This window comes from Zootoca vivipara, chromosome Z2, assembly GCF_965207765.1.
Source record: "Zootoca vivipara chromosome Z2, rZooViv2.hap1.1, whole genome shotgun sequence".
NCBI classification, from domain to species: Eukaryota; Metazoa; Chordata; class Lepidosauria; order Squamata; family Lacertidae; genus Zootoca; species Zootoca vivipara.
In genome coordinates this window covers 24,929,186-24,949,271 of record NC_142585.1, presented here as the reverse complement: position 1 = coordinate 24,949,271, position 20,086 = coordinate 24,929,186, and the positions used below count along the sequence as shown (strand labels likewise).

General features: G+C 43.0%; 1 protein-coding gene across 3 annotated transcripts in view; it reads left to right on the top strand.

Annotated features, from left to right (window-relative positions):
• Window positions 1–20,086, top strand: part of GAB3 (GRB2 associated binding protein 3) — an 86,072-nt gene that overhangs the window by 47,876 nt on the left and 18,110 nt on the right. For 2 of the 3 annotated variants that reach the window (XM_035101950.3, XM_088664620.1), the window contains 5 exons: window positions 709–1,012; window positions 9,797–10,013; window positions 14,219–14,691; window positions 17,910–17,965; window positions 19,405–19,524. In XM_035101950.3, coding sequence (XP_034957841.1) covers window positions 709–1,012; window positions 9,797–10,013; window positions 14,219–14,691; window positions 17,910–17,965; window positions 19,405–19,524 — 1,170 coding nt within the window. The remainder of the gene's footprint in view (window positions 1–708; window positions 1,013–9,796; window positions 10,014–14,218; window positions 14,692–17,909; window positions 17,966–19,404; window positions 19,525–20,086) is intronic. The other variant, XM_035101952.3, reaches the window with a different exon arrangement.

The window sequence follows — 20,086 nt, the reverse complement described above, 5'->3', positions numbered from 1 at the left end:
TTTTCCAAATGCAGGTTATGTGCTTCTTCATCAAACACAGACTTACCAAGCTAAAAGTCACAAAAATAATAGCAAATTTGAATTCCTCACACCCCAAAACATATTTTAAGACCCCTCACAGAAGAAAAGATTGCCACATTGCCAGTGCTGAAGAAAGATTCAGCTGCCAGGACAGTTGGCTTTAAAGAGAGGGACAGCCACCTTGTCTTTCGTCTTCAGCAGCAAAATATCTGAGACCATGGAGAGCTGCTGCCAGACAGAGCAGATAACAGATGTGGACAACCAGCATGGTCAAATATAATATTAACTAAGAGCCTTTGAGGCTGGAATGATTAACACCCACTGCATATCATCACACAATGATCCAAGAACCTCATGATCCTATCTAGATTTGAACATATTTCTTATAGATAATCAGTTTTGTGTGGATACCTATTTTGGCATCTGGAGGTCTTATATTAACTTAAGATGGACCATACTGTGAGTTGATAGGAGTATTATCATTATTATTCATATGTTCCTTTTTTCTTTCATTCCTTCTTTGTTTTTATTTATAACTAAAAATAAATTTCTGATGTAGCCTGAATCTTCTGATGCAAATTATGCTCTTCTGTATAGGGAGGAAACTCCAGAAGGTTTTCGCATTTAAATTATTTTGGCAGACACACATTGCCACCAACAATCCTTGTCACTATTTTTTCCCCTTAGGCTTGGCGAAAGCGCTGGTTCGTGTTGCGCCAGGGCAGAATGAGTGGAAACCCTGATGTCCTGGAGTATTACCGAAACAGCCATTCCAAGAAACCCATCCGGGTGATCGACCTGAATGAATGTGAGGTGGTGAAGCACTCTGGCTCGAGCTTCATCAAGAAAGAATTCCAAAACAACTTTGTCTTCATTGTGAAAACGACTTACCGCACCTTCTATCTGGTGGCCAAATCAGAGGAGGAAATGCAGGTTTGGGTGCACCACATCACCCAAATCTGCAACTTCGGACATTTGGAAGATGGAACAGGTAGGAATGGAAAGACGGATCAAACTCATGCAAAAGTGGTTCATTCACTGTTAATATCTTAAATGGATCACAGCTTGGTTAGAGAAAGTCTCTAACCATGTGGAAGCATTTTGCATACCTATGAAGGGGGTATTCCTCCCCACCTCTCAAGTTTTTTTGAATCTTGTGTTTTGGAACATGTTTGTAAAAGTTTCCCTGACCAAAACTACTTTTAAAATTCAGGAAAAAAGCATAGCTGCTTTTTTTCTGAATTGTAGAGAAGCAAGCACCAAAATCTTGAAATAGGCTTTCACAGCCTGGGGTCCTCCAAATATTTTGAACTACAAACCCCATCAGCCCCATTTCAAAACCTCTGGAAGGCACAAGTTTGGGGAAAAACTCCCTTTAAAGAGGCAGGTTTTCCAGTCACTATTCTCCAAGAGATTTGCAGCGTGCACTTTCATTTTTATGCCGTATGCCCAGGAATGAATCATCTTGCAGATGGCTTGTTGATTACAAGAAATGTTTCAGTGTCCCTTAAAAGAAAAAAAGGGGAAAACTAAAAGCCAGTTTTCTGATGTTATCACTGGAACATACCAAATCTATATACCACTTTAATTTGCTTTTAGATTTTGAGGACGCAGCTTAACATCAGATGTATTTAGCCCAATGTATTTATTGATGGAAGGGATGGGTTGTTAGAATCCTCAGCTTATATTATCAGCCAGCATGGCTGTAGCTCAGTATATTTGCAAGGCAAAAGAATTGCTGAGTAGCAGGCATGCCACAGGGCAAAGATGGGGAATCCTCTGAATATTTGCAGGACTACAATTCCCATCAGGCTTGACCATTGGCAGTGTTTGCTAAGCTGATGGGAGCTGAAGTCTAACAACCTTTTGGGAGGATCACAGTATCCCCATCTGTGCCTTAAGAAGCACTGGAACATATGAAACTGCCTTATACTAATTTGGACCAATGGTCTATCTGGCTCAGTATTGTCTACATTGATAATCAGTGGTTCAGGATTTCCAGCGGGGATTCTCCTATCCCTACCTGTAGATGCTGAGAATTGAACCAGGGACTTTATACATGCAAAACAGAGTTACAGCCATTCCCACTGTGGTTACAGGCAGGGCCGTCTTAACCTTATCGGGCGCCGTGGTGCAGGGATCCCTCAGGCACCCCCACCCCACCCTCACATTTCCCTCCCGAGGGACGGAGACTCCATTTTCCAGAGGTGCCTCTTCCCCCCCCCCCGGACACTGCCATGCCGTGCCTTCTGCTTCTCGCCCTCTGCCAGGCACGGCAGGCCATTGGAGGGGGCGGCCTGATGGACGGGGACGCTGCCAGCTGTGCTCTGCCTCTGCCTCTGCTTCTGCCTGCTCTGCCAAAACGGCTGCACGGCGCTGCCGTCCAGGGAGCCCTGGCTGCCACGCCGATGGGAGGCTCGAGGCTGGCTTCCCCACAATGGCGCCCGCAGCCCCAAAATAGGCGGGCGAGGGTGGCTCTGCTGGCAGGGCACCGCAACTGGAGCCGGCGTGCAGGGAAAGGCTGTCTGACGGACGCAGCAGCGCGGCGCCCCCTGGCGGCCTGGCGCATTGCGCCACCCAGCCTTGCCTTAGGGCCAGCCCTGGTTACAGGTATAACTGGCTCATACTGGGGAAGGGGGCTCCTTTAAGTACTTTGGTCCCAAGCCATACAGGACCTCGTGTGCTAGTGCTAATACCTTGAATTGGGCCTGGTAGTTCATTGGCAGCCAGTGCTCTGAGTGACACATGGTTCCATTGGGCTGTCCCACTTACCAACCTGGCAGCCACATTTTACTCTAGCTGCAGTCTCTGGATGGATTAAAGGGCAGCCTCACATACAGTTCATTACAGTAGTCCAGGCAGGATGAGCCAGAGGTTTATGAGTCTGGTGGCTTCCTATGCATCATAAAAACAGAGGTACTTCAAGGGTCTCCAGTATATACTTCATGTTCTCTCCTATCTTGCTCTGTAGTCATATGTGCAAGCTTCAATGATTTTTCTCTTTCCAATTAGTGCTTCAGCTTATCAAATAAAGCTTTATTCTGATGGTGAAAGCAGACTGCTGCCTTGATTAGGGAGCATGGAGCTGGAGGAAGAGAAGGGGGAGGGGGGAAGAATGAGAACAAACATAGAATCTCTTTGCTCCCTCCATAGAAAATGGACATACATAATTTATGGTCCGCAGATGCTGCCATGTGCCTTTAATGGACCTCAATTTTATTACTAGGCTCTTAGGAAAATGTGCAGAAGGCCACCGGCTTCTGTCCTTGGAGCCTGGCTTCAGATGTCGGCACAGCCCAAAGGGACACTTTTGTGTTCTCACTTGCTCTCCCTGCAAAGAGCATTTGCTAATGGGCTGGAGAGAGTACTCAGAGGAATTAGTGCTTGCCAGTTCTGAGCCTTGGAGATCAACTTTCTGCCCCTTTATTCTGTGTGACTTTTGCTGTCTGTTTCTGAGAGACATTGTGCATGTGCTGTGGATTAGCTGCATGTGAACTAGCCATGTTCATTAATTTCAGTGGGACTACTCTTGAGTAGGACTAACATTTGCTGTAGCCCATGGCTGCCAAGGAATGAACAAGAGCCCCTAAAAATGGCCTGTAGAGGGTCGGGGAGATCAGAATCCAACCTGCTGACAAGATCCTGATCCTTTTCCCTCGGGTATACGGTAATATTTATTGGGAGGGGGAACTTTCAGATTCTGTTACTTTAATTAATATGCGTGCTGCTTTCCTGCTGTTTTGTGGCCCTCAAAGCAGCTTATAAGTCAACAAAATACAAAACTGGATACTGGAAAACAACAAATATCCATAAACAAACCCAGTAACCAGAGCACAAAAATCAAACATGGTCATTAAAGTATTCGGAGGGAGAAAACCTGTAATATAATTGGAAAAGGTGTTGTCTTAATATTTAGTGATCTTGTGTGGCACCAGAGAACTAGTTTGTTATCAAAAGCAAGGAAGTGAAGAAGGCAGAGACCGGAAAGTGTTTGTGAGCCCACATTGCTCAGACCATGGTTTCAAGGTTGTGATTTCTGAACAAGGTACTTCTTCCTTGGGTATGTCCATGTTGACAGTTCAACTTGCTGCAAGACTTGGCCTCACCTCTGTCTCCAAAGTATCTAGCACTTCCTCCACCAGCAAGTCATAGGCTCTCAAAGAGGAAGTCCTTTGCCACTCATCTGAAAAGTGGGTTTGCTTGCACGTCATTACGCAGTGCAGCCCCTTAAGCCTTGGATACCCAGCATGATGCCTCAATACTTTTTGGGACTACAACTCCCATTATTTCTGACCATTAGCAATGCTGGCTGGGGCTGATGCAAGTTGGAAGTCCAACAGCATCTGGAGGGCTGTGTGTTACCTACCCCTGCCTTAAACTGTTCATGTCGAAATTTATTTACTGACAGGTGTAAGAATCTTTGAGGTTCCTAATGAAATCACTGTAAACTCACCTCAGGGATGGATGATCAATGGTAGAGCATCTGCTTGACATGCAGAAGTTCCCAGTTTCTTTCCCCTTACCCAGAATGTTGACCTTAGAGACTGGGAGCATGTGCTAGCAGAAGCTTTTAAAAACAAGCAAGCAAACAAACAAACCCAACTCTCTCATCATAGCTGCCAAGTTTTCCCTTTTCTCGCGAGGAAGCCTATTCAGCATAAGGGAAAATCCCTTTAAAAAAGGGATAACTTGGCAGCTATGTCTCTCATAATTTGAGTGCTCATTTGCATATAATACCCCTTCCAGAATACATTCAAAGCACTTGCCCCAGATGTACATAAAGCAGAGACCAGACTTCCATCCCATTAGCTGATCCCTGCTAGATGGGCTTGCTCCTTTCTTCAGACGGCCTCCCTCCCTTTACAGCCAACACTGATTTTCCTTCCCTGCTTCTGATGGGTTGTCTACCTTTTTTGTCTGTTTAAATATCTATGTTCACAATCATATGGGTGCTGTTTTTATCTTCCTATATGAATAAAAATTTAAGGCTATCATCACACAGCCACCATTGGAGGATTTGGAGTGCCACATCACAGGGTAGGGGATGTGGGGGAGGGGTAGAGAGCCAGCTTTTAAAATGGCATTTTTAAACAACAGCTGTCTGGATGAAGGAAGGATGGAGAGACACAGAGGAGTTGCCAGGGGGTGGGGAGTTTGAAAGAGCTGTGAGGGTGAGGTGTAAAGGGTGGGGAATTGGCAAGGTTGAGGGGTGGGTGGGGTTGGTGAGCAATGTAAGCTGGGGGGCAGCCCTTGTTGATTATATACTTGAAGAATCATATATCACCAGTTTTAATTATCATTTATTTGTTTATTCCGAGAACAACAGCAGACTGTGCAAGTGATCAGGGATAGGGAGAACATCCTGAATGAGGGGATGCCAGATTGGGGAAGGCAGGCTTTGGCTATGGAATGTTAAGGGTTTGTTGAAGGGAGTTGAAAGAGGGGAGGTGGGTAGAGACAATTTGCCGGCTGGGAATGGTTTGGGGAGATAACTACTACTCATTGTATTAATCCCAGGCTCCAGTTTGATGTGATTTTGTATACATTGGTCCTCAGATATGCATAGCCATTTTCAGTGTTCGCTTCCGCAAATGCACTTGTGCTCAGACCATTTGCAGAAAATGGAATGGTCTGAATACAAGTATTGTAAAATAACTGTGTCACACACACACACACACACACACACACACACACAACTCAGCACAATACTGTCCAGGTGTTTTGGACTACAACTCTCATCATCACCTCCCATCACAGCTGATGGGAGTTGTAGTCCAAAAACACCTGAAGGGGTGCCAGGTTGGGAAAGGATGTTTTCTACTTGTTTCCCTGGGAGATGCAAAATGGCTTACAATAAATTATGCAAATTGAGGGATTCTTGTTTCCTCCCTTCAGTGGGCAGCTTCATTTGCCTGAGTCTGAGTTCTCTCCAGAGATTTGGATTCTAGCCTTGCCTGTTTTATCTGAATGTCACTGAGGATCACGCAGCCCATTAGAAACCCTATCACTATTAACAAGGGCTCCAGGACAGTTGGAGCAGATGGATGAAATCCATCTTACCTCCGGCACTCCCCAAACGGTTCAGCGCCTGGAGAGAGAGAGCGCGCACAGATTGGAGAGATTTTTAATTGATGTGCTGCCCCCTCCCTCCAGTAATCGCAAAAACAGCTCACAATGCACAAAACGCCCAGCAATGATATGTCATTCAGAAGACGTATTGCATCGTGCTCCCTGCTTCCCTGAGCAGTGTGATTTTCCAAGGGTGGTGCTTTGGGTTTTGTTTCAATGAAAGATCACTGGAGATTTAATGATTTATTTATTTTTTTGTTACTATTTTGGTTTACTTACTAGTTTCCATGTTGGAGCATGGGAGGGCAGTGACAGGTAGCATTGCACTCTGAAAAGCAGCAGATCCACTCCCCCCACACCAGACCTCCCCCCTCACACACAGAAAGGTAGCCTAAACCCCCTTTCCCCTTCACTTTACCCTCTCTGCCCCCAGTAATCAGATAAGAACCTTTGAAGATGCTATTCTGTCAGCCGGCTGGGAAGCACGATGAGCCTATTTATTTATATATAAACATATATACCGCCATATATACATTTTGAAATCAAGCAGTGCATCAATTCCATGAAATAAAATAAATAAATTCCCCCACCCCATTACCAGTTTAGAGAATGCCTGACCCCTCGCTGCTCTGGTATCCTTATTGGGTCCATCCCCCCCCCACCCCCAAAATATGGTGTCTGGCTGAGCCTACTGTCACTCTCACCCTGGAGCGGAAATAATTAAGTTTAAAATGGTGAACAGTTGCAGCCTTGGGGACAGTGATCAGCACTTCACTTCCTGGCATGGGCGTAGCCAAAGGGGGCCACCGGGGCCACCTGTGCCCCCCCAGACCAAGTAAAACAATAGAAATACTTCTAACTGACCAATGACACCAGTTCTGCCCCCCCCCCCAGCAAAAGTCTTGGCTACGCCTATGCTTCCTGGTGCAGGACCATTTAGTGTTGCCAGCTCCCTAGCCTCTGGCTGCTTGGGGAGGAGGGCACCCAGGCTCTTCTAGTCTGGCTCTAAGTGAACCAGTTTCTGGTGGTATGATTTGACCTTTTATGCCAGATTTGGCCTGGGACATGTGCAGGGAGATTGATTTTGCAAAATAGAGGCCATTTTATCCAGTGGGTCATTAATTACACGGTAGTATAGTCTGCAAATTATTTTACATACTTGTTCAAATGCCACTTTAAAGTGCAGCGAGGACTTCCAACACTTTCTAGTTAAGCTGATTCTGCAAGAATGGCAGTGTCGTTGCCAGACAAGGAGTCACTTCCAGAGGACGCAAGACCCATCTCCCTTTAGCAGTAACCCCGATAGTTTAGATAGAATATTGATCTTGCAACCTTTTTGGATGCAGCATTGCCCATTTCCATGCATCAGATGAACTCTGTATCTGAAAAGCTGTTTGTGTTCCAAATTGGTCCATGACTCATTTAACAGTAAGATTTAAGTGGCTTTTCTAAAATGTGTAGGCTTTCACTGTAGAGATAATGTAAATGCATGCATGAGTTTTCCTTTGCTTTAATCAATAAGCGTGCACTTGAGTGTGTGGCCATATATAGAAATAGATGTAGATCTTGCAAAGGCTTTAGAATGACACCTTGCCGGGTAGTAAATACTCAAAAGTGGTATCCTAAGAACAGATCAATCTTGATGGAACTGCTTGGCTGTTGAACAAAAATGCTGCCATCTGCTGGTCTTAGGGAGAAAGGCGATCTGATTTTGCAATTTGAACAAAGATTTTGTTCCCCTGCCCCTTTTATGGAAGATAGGAAGCTGCCTTATGGTGAGTCAGACCATTGATCCATCTAGCTTAGTATTGTCTACACTGACTGGCAGCAGCTCTCCAGCGTTTCAGTCAGGGAGTCTTTCCCAGCCCTTCCTGGAGATGCTGGCGATTGAAGCTGGAATCTTCTGCATGCAAAGCAGGTGTTCTGTCACTGAGTATTGGTCCCTCCCCATGAGTTGATACCAGTCCAGTCTGGCTCCCCATTTTTGTTTTCTGTACCCCTCCATCCTGCCCCATCCCTCTTTCAACTTGCAAATTCCACTTATCCGCACACAGGCTGGGAGGGGCTGGCTTGTCTTGCCGCCTCTGTGTTTCTCAGGTGGTTTGAAAAGGACCATGCAGAACACCTGTCTGGGGGAAGTGTTTGGCTGTACATTTTGTAGACTACAGTTTGTCTTCCCGCAGTATAAACATTTTGCTTCTTGGAAATGTTGCGTTAGATAATATCTTGGCCTCTTTTCCCAGATACTGTTTATGGGTTAGGGAAGCTGAGCTTCTCTTTAATGTAAACACTTGGTGGCTATCCATAATGCGAAAAAATGTGACTTTAAATATCAATTGGGTTGTTGTTGTCAAGATTGGGTTGCATACTGCTGTTAAAGCAGTGGGGGTGGTATGGCCATATTAGGGGCTTGGAGAGGGCTGTCTCAATATATCCTTACCACCCTCCGCACAGGTTGGGGAAGCAGCCTTTTTAAAACTTTTTTTTAATTGTTAGAATATTACATAGAGCAAAAAAAAATGCACAGTGTGAAATATTATTTTATTTATGAATTGCCTTTTACATATATGTCTCCAGGCAATTTACATGCATCTTGAAATTATTTAGAAATTAAATAATCAGTCAATCAGAAAAATAAGAAAGCAGAAATAGTTTGTGAAGCAGTGCTAAAAAAATACCCCAAAAACCTCTGAAGGTAAGTTTAAATACCATACAAAATACACCCAGCATTTTCATCGAGCTGGAAAAGCCTGTCAAATCTAAAATGTCTCCAGTTGTTTTAGGAAAATGCAGATACTGGTAATGGCTGTCTGTTGTATCTCAAAAGGGATGCTGTTCCATAGAATAGAGGCAACCACATTGAAAGCTCTTCCTTAAGTAGGCTTCTGATATTTGGGGGATGCTACCCAAGTGGATAGCCATGTTATGCTTTAAGACCTTTTTTTGGCTGTAGTATCTTTTTGGCATTATTAAAATTCCCATCAGCTCAAAGTTCATTTCATTAACACACTCACACAGTCCTTCAGGAAACACAGTTCTCAGTGATAATAACAAACACCCCAAACCTAGTATTATCCAAGGCCCATCTCTCTCTGTCACCCCACTCCATCAAAATGTGTTGAAATTCTGCATGGCTTTCCAAATGCTGCACTGTATGAGTCCATTGGTTGATTATAAATACAGCTGTGTGATACGCACACACAGACACACAGCTTGATTATAAAAGAGAAACCCTTTAAAAACTCAAAATGATTTACGTAAAGAGGAAAAGAATAACATTATCAGTTAAAAAAAACTGTTTTAAAAAGCAATTGAAAACATTCTGTTTAATTCATGTTGTGAACATGTCCCTTAAATTAAGTTTTCTTTTAAGGCAGTCAAGATTATTTATAACCTCCTTTTAAATGTTGGCCCTGAAGAAAACAACAGAAACCCAGGTATACACCAGTACTGATTGTTTCAGTCCAATTTGGCCACGGCACATAGGCTTTTTTCCAGTGCTGACCTCATCTTCCTCAGTACTGTAGATTTACTCTTTGTTCCAACAACCCTGAACGGACAGAAGGTAAACAATGAAGAAATCAGTATAGGCCACAAATCCTTCACTGCACTCCTTGGAAAGAATCAAGCCCCTTACAGGATCAAGGCCAAACTGACTTCCTGACAAGCACCGTCAACTTATAACCTTTTCTTTCCTTTGTCACAGATTCCGGAGACAGCCTCTCCCACACCACCACTTCCCCGCAACCTTCACCAGCCGCCTCTGCCCACGCCTTGAGGGTTGCAGACCCTTCCCTTTTGGCTGACCAGGCTGCTGCGGATGCTTCTGCTGCAGAGGAGACGGCAAGCGAGTCAGAGTCTGTCTTCCTTCCTGACTATCTGTTCTTATCGAACTGTGAGACCGGAAAACTCAGTCATGTCAGGTATCACCATAACTCACTCTGATACAACCTTCCCCAACCTTGTGGCCTTCCAGATGTTGCTCAAGTGCAACTCCCATTAGCAACCCTGTGCTGGCTGGGGCTGCTGTGAGTTGTGGTCTACAACATCTGGAAGCCAGTGAGTTGGGGAAGGTTGAGTGCCTTTCAATTGGGGGGGTGGCCGCAAAACAGGATTATTCCCAAAATAAGTTTGGGTCTAAGGGGACTTAGCACATAGAAGTATGTAAGCTCATAAATAGTGGTCATATCTACACCTTATATTTAAAGCTCTATGGTGCCACTTTAAACAGTCACAGCCTCCCCAAAGAATTCTGGGAGCTGTAGTTCATTAAGAGTGCTGAGATCCCTATTCCCCTCATAGAGCTACAGCTCCCAAAATTATTTGAGGGAAGCCATGATTGTTATCATAGTGCTTTGATTGTATGATGGAAATGCCACCTAGGTTGGTGGCTGAAGTAAGATTCAACCATGGCAATGACACAGAGCCCTCCACACCTGAGGACATAAAGCTAGCTTAGGAGGCACAGGGTAGGCTATGGCATATAGCTCTGCCTGCTCTCTGCCTCTCAGCATTTGAGGCCTTAGGTAGCTGCCTCCCTTTGCATCGTAGGGCCAGCTGTGTCAAGTTGATGTTAATATTTCTTCACATGGTTGCATTGCTAAGTATTTTTCAGAATGTTTTTCATAGGCCGATGGGCCAGACCCATTGCATGTGCAGTTCTTCCTACATTTTAGTAAGGGTGCAGGAAATCCAGGGCTGCACACACCATGCACTTCAAGCTCATTCTGCTTCCCTAGAAAAGATTCATGGGAAGTGTAGTTTACTCCTCACAGGGCTACAATTCCCAGCACCTTTACAAACTACAGGTCCCAGGATTTTGTGGTGGGGGGAGTAATGTGCTTTAAATGCATGGGTATACACAGCCTATATAACCTCTTCCCCTTCTATAATTCTAGGAAATGGTCTTCTACCTAGTCAGACCATTGGACCATATACCGGTAACTCAGTACTCTCAACATGGCTGGCAACAGCTCTTAAAGTTTGCAGTCAGTCTTGCCCAATCCCTACTTGGGTATGCCAGTGGTGGGCATGTCCAGAGGCAAAAGTGGGAGTGGCCAGAAGTGAAGCAAGCAATAGATGTGACTTTGTACAACACACACACACACACACACACACACACACACACACACACACAGCATACAACCTATGCATCTCTCCATCCAGGCATGGAAAAGGCATCTCGGTTAGAGGACATATTCAAACCAGTAAAAGCACTCGAGGTGTGGAGAGGGGTGTGAGAATCCAAGGAACCAGCTAAAAGGGCCTGTAATGCTCAATTTCTTCTCCTACTTGTCACCTAGGTTGGTGGTTGAAGTAAAATTCCACAATGGCAATAAGACAGAGCCTTCTACAGTGGTACCTCGGTCTACAAACAATTGGTTCCGGAAGTCTGTACTTAACCTGAAGCAAACTTTCCCATTGAAAGTAATGGAAAGTGGATTAATCTGTTCCAGACGGTCCATGGAGTACTTAACCTGAAGCGTACTTAACCTGAAGCGAACTTTCCCATTGAAAGTAATGGAAAGTGGATTAATCTGTTCCAGACGAGTCCGCGGAGTACTCAACCTGAAGCGTACTTAACCCGAAGTATGAGTGTAATTGGTTCCGGAAGTCCGTACTTAACCTGAAGCATACTTAACCTGAAGCGAACTTTCCCATTGAAAATAATGGAAAGTGGATTAATCCGTTCCAGACAGGTCTGCGGAGTACTTAAACTGAAAATACTAAAACCGAGGCGTACTTAAACCGAGGTATGACTGTACACCTGAGGGCATTAAGCTAGCTTAGGAGGCACAGGTTCCTTATCCCAGTTGTAAATTTTCCCAAAAGAAATAACAGTCCTACCCTCCCAGACCTGTCTTTGTGTGGGGCTCCCCCATCACATTCTGTTCTTGCTTTGGGGGGAGAGAGCTGCCCATGTTTCCACTGAAAGAAAAATGCAGAAAGCCTTAAAAGTCAACCTGACCTATAATTCCCAAATTTCTTCTTTGTGCTTAAAACGGCAATCAGATGCTGAATATTTGGGGGGGGGAACCCTCCAGAGTGCCTCTTAAAGTCAATATCTACTTTGTTTTCAACAGTGGCTGTAACAATAACATGAGTACCACAAATGCATCCACAAGAGAACAACATAATTGCCCCTACAAATAAAATTACTCCTCTATATTGTAGTCAACAAAATGTTCTCTTCAATGGATTGTCCTGAAAGCTTTCCTGGAAAGGCAAGGTAGAAATGAATAAAATGGGGTGTGTGTGTAATTTAGGACACAAAGCAAAACTAAGCACTCTGGAATCCCAATTATTTCAATGGTACTGAGAGTTAAGTAAATCAATGAGAGTTGAAGCCTCAGTTTTACCACAAAGGCTAAAACAAAACTAAGTATTTTGTTTTTATCTCTGATACTGTTTAGAGGAAAATTAAAAAAAAACTTGTGGGATGAAAAGCACTCCCCACCAGGCAAGTATTAAATCACCATATTTAAAATGTTCATACCATGCTTTTCAGCAAATTCTGGACATGAAAAAGGGTTGTTGTTCTCACAATTGACCTCATATTCCACCAACCGACTCAAACTAAGCAGAATCAGAGCTATCCAGCAGTGGGAACGGGATGTTTAAAGCAGTTTTTGGACATTTTGGCAAGATAAGAATGTGCATCCCTCATGTTCATCTAGATTGCAAGGACATTTGGGGTGGGGGTGGGGCAGAACCAACAAGGTCAACTATGCAACTTAATTTTTTGTTATCAACATCAACACTGAATTCCATAATAATTCATCAGACAAGAACCACAATTAGCATATATATTCAAAGGCATGTCAGAACCATAAATTTCAGATTGCTTGATGAAGTTCCAAAGCAGTTTTTCCCATTCATTCCAGAGAGATGCTATTCTCTTTGGAGCAAAACCGCAATATGTGGTTTAAAAATCAAATCCCTCTTCCCAGGGCACTCTTGAGAATTTTTGCTCTGTGAGGTGAATAGGGGTCTCCTAAGAACTCTCAGCACCCTTAACATATGTCAGTTTCCATGCATCTTTGATGGAATCCAGAATTGTTAAAGTGGTATCAGTTCTTTCAATGTATGCTGTGAATGTGAACTGAAATAGAATATTTTAAAAAACACAAAAAACATGCACACTAATCAAAATAATCTAATCATAATTTGAGGTATTGGTTGGAAAAAAGAGGGAAGAGTAGAATGAAGATGAGCACAAGAAGATTAAATCGGGCTGCTCAAGCCCCATTTTACACTAAATATCATGGGAAGAATTAGGGCTGGAGAGCATGTGTCCTCCTTACAGTTTTTGTTTTTAAAAAAACCCTCATCATCCCTGCACAAAATTCAGGAAGAAGGAAAGCAAAAGCACATTTCCGCCCTTTCTCATATTCACTGATTTGCTTAGTTAAGAGATTTCTTATTTGCACTGCACCACAAGGTCCCTGGGTGGATTACAACCTGAAAGAGCGTCTCCACCCCCTTTGTTCAGCCCGGACACTGAGGTCCAGCTCCGAGGGCCTTCTGGCGGTTCCCTCACTGCGAGAAATGAGGTCACAGGGAACCAGGCAGAGGGCCTTCTCAGTAGTGGCACCTACTGAGATAAATAAGTGTATGACTTTTAGAAGCCATCTGAAGGCAGCACTATATAGAGAAGTTTTAAATGTGTGATGTTTTATTGTGTTTTTATAGTTTTCTGGAATCTGCCCAGAGTGGCTGGGGCAACCCATGCAGATGGGTGACATGTAAATAATAGAAATAGTATTAGTATTCATATTAGTATCCTGTAAAATCCAGTAAAACAATGAAACCAAACCAAATGTACATCCAACAAGACAAGCAGTCTCACAAACATCACACAAATATAAAAGTATGTCTGCAGCAAACGATGGAAACTATATAATGAGGCGGTACTGAGCTACGTAGGTAAGGCAACTTCCTATCCCATGTATCCCATGGTAGGGAAAATAGGGCACTGCCTCACCAATCTCAGTTTAACGTCACCCAACCTACATCCAGTTGATTGCATTCTTACTTCCAACCAGTCAGGAAGTGGCTTTGCTTTTCATTGATGTCCTGCCACATAAGTAACACCTATACTAGTTTTCTTTTCTTTTTTCCCTTTCAGGTGCCACAGCTGGTCCAATTCTGATCGATCCCTAGAGCAAACTTCATCAGACGATGTCTTTGTTGACTTTGTGGCATCTCAGCCCTCACTTTATCTACAGCCTTCTGGCATCTTGCTGCAAGAAATTCCCCAGGCAATGGGTCATGGGGCTCTTCTCAAGAATGCAGATTCAAGCGGTCCCCCTTCCAGTGATTTCTCCTCTTCCTCACCACTTTCAGGACCTCCCTTGACACCAACTTTATTGGTTGATAAAAGCCCAAGTGCTCTTTCCTATGGCATTACTGAACTTGATGTTCTGGGCAATACACCACCACCAAGGCCTCCTAAGCCAACCCACTTCACAGACAAACGGGTTGAAGAGCCATCCAGTGGGGCCCTTCAGAATGGACACATTGGAATCTCCTGTGCTCAAGGGGCATTGGTGCCAAGGAGAATCTCCTTGTCTGGATTGGATAGCATGAGAAGTTGGAGAGGTAAGGATGTGAATGGTCTTGTCTGTTAAGAGTTGGCCTTCCTGAGCTCATTTGACTGTCCTTGGTTTGTATAATTTCAGAGTTTGTTCTACCCTTACTCCATAGCTGGAAATGGAAGGATTTGTCAGTTTCAGTTCTCTAGGTTTCTTGTTTTTCCCATCTTAAATTCAGTTCTCTACATTTCTGTAGCAACTCGTGAATTTTGTTGTTGTTGCTGTTGTTAAAAAAAATTATCCTGAAAATTCTTCAGCGTTTAGGTACATATTTATCCTAAAAAATGCATTTTTCTCTGCAATTTTGACTGGTGTGCACATTTTTGGAATCAATTTCTCTTATCCTAATGCATTTTTGTGTTATTTTCATGAATACTATCATTTTTACACACAGTTGCCCTTAACATTGTTTGGTTGGAGAACTGCATCACATCGCAAACATGGGAGAAGTTTAGATTTTGAAGGATGGATTAGTTTTGGTTCTCCTATTGCTTTGGAAACTGTGAATTTGATAAATTCGGCTTTAAATGCAAATTGAACTAAATCCTCCCCACCCCAATCCCTATCCATAGCACTGGTCTTCAACTGGTGAGTTAGGACCTACTGCTGATATAGTGCTTAGTGAAGGAAGACTTCTTAATTTTTCTGGTGCTGATATTGTTTTGATGTCTTTCATCTTTGCTGGTTTTAAAGGGAGGGTTGTGTGTATTTTATGCTGCTCTTGGTGATGTTACTATTCTTATTCTGGTTGTTGTTTTACATTGTTTGTACCTTTTCAAACTGCATTTACATTTTGTAAGCTAACCTTGGAATTTGATTGAAGTGGTTGGGGGTATCAAGTGTCTCAGGTAAATGAAATAAGCTTGCAGCTGTAACTGACCATAAGCCATATTGATTGGTTTGCTCCTTATGATGTCTGTCACAGGGCCACCCCAGAACAGTTTTTAAACTTTTTGAAAACTGGGGTTGTGTAAGTGTTTTATTTTAAATAAGTGAGGAAATGAACATTCTGTTGAATGAACACACTCCCTGTGCTTAAGTAAAGAAGACTGAGAACTAAGTTGAAACTGGCGTAATGAGGAGGCTGTGCTGGTTGCTATGAGCTGTAATCTGAAACATCTGGAAAATATCAGGAAGGTGAAAGCTGGACAGGACAATTGACTATAGGAACATTTTAATTAGTATGTCCATTCACATTTTGAAAGGAAGAGTAAGTGAAGTCCTCCTCCTCTTCCTCCTCCTCCTCCTCCTCCTCCTCCTTACCTGTCCTTCACCAGTAGATTCAAGTGAGGGTTATAACAATTTAAAAATCAGTGTTAAAAGCTGTTAAAATGGCAGTCACAGGAATAGTCACAGGAATAGGGTGGGTCTTGAAAACATTCTTTTCTGGTGTCAAAGGCCAGGGTAAAGATGTGTGTCTTCTGCATTCACCAAAAGCTATATACTGAAGATGCCAGAAATACCTATTTAAGGAGGGAATGTCACAAATTAGGGGCTGTCACAGACAATTTGCTCTCCCAGACTGCTGCCACCCTGAACTTCTGAGAATGGCAGAACTACCCAGAGGGCCCCCTGGGCTGATCCTCAACATCCTGCAAGGACCTGTAGGAGAAAGAGGGGGTCTCTCAGATGTTTGGGGCCTTAGTTATTTAGGGCTTTTAATACTGGTGTTAGGATCTTGAATTGGACCCAGAAACAAACTGGCAGCCACAAACCGCTGCTACTACTCCTGTTCTTTTTAATATGCACATTGCATTGGATGGAACCTATTTTGTTTTAATTTATTAACAACTCTGTGTATCTCGTCTTTCTGCCTTGAAGAGAGGCACTCTGCACACCTTCAGATAATTCTGAAGAATGTTTTTACCAGCTCATTTTATCAGTGTCCTGTGAAGTTCTTGGAAGCTTTTGAGAGAAACACCCATCACTGGAAGTGTTATTCTCACTAACAGCCTTGAGTTGCTGGGGAAGCAGACTTGCTAAAAGGGTGTGTGCTACTTTACACATAAACACACAGACATGTGCACACACAGAGCATATTCTTAAAGAGCTTTTCCAGATGGGAAAACCACAATCATAATCTTTGTCTGTTAGTTTACTTATTAATTGACTTACAGTTTAACTCATTAGTTGACTACATCGCAGCTCTGACCTGTGTTGGCTCCAGGATTTTGGCCACCCTAACCTGGAAGAGCTGGACATACAATTCGAGAATTCTCTTTGGATGATCTTATTGGATACTTTGTGCAAAGTAGAATGGGCAACACTGTGTGGGTAGTGGGGCCCCATTTTGCTCTAGGAGGCCCTGGCAAATGCCCAACCTTGCCCCCATCTGGCCCCAGTTACTGCTGTTAATTTCTATACATCCACCAATGTCCAGGGCACATATTGTGTGTGGCATCAATGTCCCACCTCACAATAGAGAACCCTCCATGCTCTCACTAGTATGCAAGTGGAACTCCTTTCTTTTTTTTAAAATAAATAATTTTTTATTAAGTTTTTCACTTTAACAATCCAATCATATCACATTAATTATTCCAAATTATACAAATACATATCGATTAATCCAAATATTCTGCCAAATTATAAAAAAAATTGCTTCCCATGCTTCAGACTCAGAGAGTTCTATACAAGTGGAACTCCTTCTGACGTAGTCTGGGCACTAGAGACAGTGGCATGGAGCAGGGCCTGCCCATACAGCCTCACAAACCCTTCCATATCACCTTTCATCACACAGAGGGGGCTGGGAGACACACTCCCCTCCAGAGTAAGCCAAGCCCAAAAAAGGGGATCTCTGCCCAGAGATGCTTTCAGTCTGACTTTGCAAAAGACAGAACAATAGGAGAGAGTGGAAGTCAATGGATTTGTTCAATCTCCTGCTCCTCCTGGATTTGTCTGATCTCGCTCTCTCCCTCCCTGCATGGTTTCTGCCTGGAAAAGGCTATCACCAACCAGCTTAGCACAAACAGGTAATGAAGTGGAGAAACTCTGGATGTTTGGATATCTGAATCTGTGGTGTGTATAGTGAGGTTTCGGCACAATTCTTTATGTTTGGTTAAGTACATTTTCACATAGCGAGCAGGTGAATAGCAGGACCTTCAAACTGCACAGAGCATGCTATGATTGTATCATCCGAGACCTACCTTTTGTTGAACCAATAATTAAATTGCTATGTAATTAAATTGCTATGGGTTTTCTTTTTTCTTTTTTCTTTTTGATTTGCAGCTGACTTGGAAGGAAATTCCTTAAGACGCAGGGATAAAAGGCTTAGCTTGAATTTGGTAAGTGCAGTACTGTCTTAGACACACACACACACACACACACACACACACACACACACACAGTTTTAGAAGTGAACGTTAACAAGAAATTAACCAACCTATGCCATCTGATCAATATATAATAAATGGTTACCCAATACAATGTAACAAAATAACAGCATTTCTTCATATGTTTAGGCCAAGGTTTCCCAAACTTGGGTCTCCCAACTGGTTTTGGACTACAATTCTAGGGTTGCCATATTTCAAAAAGTGAACAACCAGACACAAAAGTTGAGCTCCAAAAAAAGAATAAAGTTCTTCCTCCCTAACCAACACTTCCTATTTGGGCTGCCATACTCCTGTGATTTCCCGGACATTTCAGCTGCTTTTTGTAAATTTCACCCGAACACTATTTTTGACGGACAAATCTTGGCTATGTCCAGGAAATTCCAGAATTATGGCAGCCCTTGACCACTGGTCTTGCTAGCTATGGATGATGGGAGTTGTAGTCCAAAAGCTGGAGACCCAAGTTTGGGAAACACTGGTTTAGCCTGCAACTCTGTGCCCACTTACCTGAGAGTAAGCCCCATTGGACCAAATTGGCCTTATTTCTGAGTATAGTGGCAGTGGCTCTCCAGGGTTTCATGCAGAGGACCTTCTCAGTGATGTCTGGAGACTGAACCTGCTGCCTTTTGCATGCAAAGCAAGTGCTCTTCCACTAAGAATTTAATTAATTAATCCAAGGACCAGAGGGTGGTTTACAATTGAAAAATATGAAATAACGCTGAGGATATATCAAGGGCTCCGTCCTCCTTCCACTGTCTGTTTCTGCCAAAGATGGTGCAGTCAGAATGTTGCAAATTCAAATCAAAGATAATATGAGAGAGAGAGAGAGAGAGAGAGAGAGAGAGAAGGAATTGCTCCATTGCATACAGATATATTGACATGGTAAAAGCTAAACCAAAGTTCTTCAGCCTTCGGACCCCAGATGTGGTTGGACTACAAGTCCCATCATGCCTGGCCATTAGCTAAACGGTTAGGATTACGGGAGTTGTAGTTTGACAAAAACATATGGTGGTGATTGATTGATTGATTGATTGATTGATTGACACAGCCCCGAACTGAATTGGACTCACACAATGAGAGAACCGGAATGGAGTGTCCTGAAAGAAGGACTAGGTGTAGAGCACTACATGTTGCAACATTTTGTTGGAAGCCCCAACTGTCCATAATATTTATGTGTTAATTCATATTCCATTCCACATTTCAAAAGAGGTCTCTGGGCAGTTTGCAAATACCAACAAAAAGGAATCGATGTAAGATATGCAATGCCAATTCCACATTCAGAATGAAACAGTATTAATACTAAGTTTACTGTAATAATGATCACAATAATTCCACATTTTAAGTATGAACGGAAGGGATGTAGCTCAGTGGTTAAGCATCTGCTTTGCATGCAGGTTCAATCCCCGACATCTGCAGGTGGAGTTGAGAGAGATCCTCGTCTGAAACCTTGGAGAGCTTCTGCCAGTCAGTGTAGAGGATACCAAGCAAGATGGACCAATAAGGCAGCCTCCTCTGTATGTTGTTCCAAAGTAACATAATAAATTAAATATATTTAAACAATGTACCATATTTAGTCGAATGTAATACACACCCTTTTTTTTTGGCCAAATTACTTTCTGAAAATTAGGGTCCGCATTAAATTTGATGGTGCCAGCAAATACTTTTCTTGTTTCAAGGTTTTGAAAACTGAGGTTCACATTAGCTGTGACGGCGCATTAGATTTGCATAAATATGGTACATTAGTAAGGCAGCTAAAAACCACAAAAACAAATTATATACAAGATTCAGGTAGGTAGTTGTGTTGGTCTGATGTAGTCAAAATAATTAAAAAAATTGTCCAGTAGCACACCTTAGAGACCAACTAAGTTTGTTCTGGGTATAAGAAGTGTGCATCCACATGAAAACATATACCCAGAACAAACTTAGTTGGTCTCTAAGGTGCTACTGGACAATTTTTAAAATCTTTTAAATTGTATACAAAACAACAAAAGACATCTCAATAATAATACTAATACAGTTATTAGTGAGTCTTCTTCCTTCTGGTTAGTCCAAGAAATCCAAATTTCCAGTATGCCA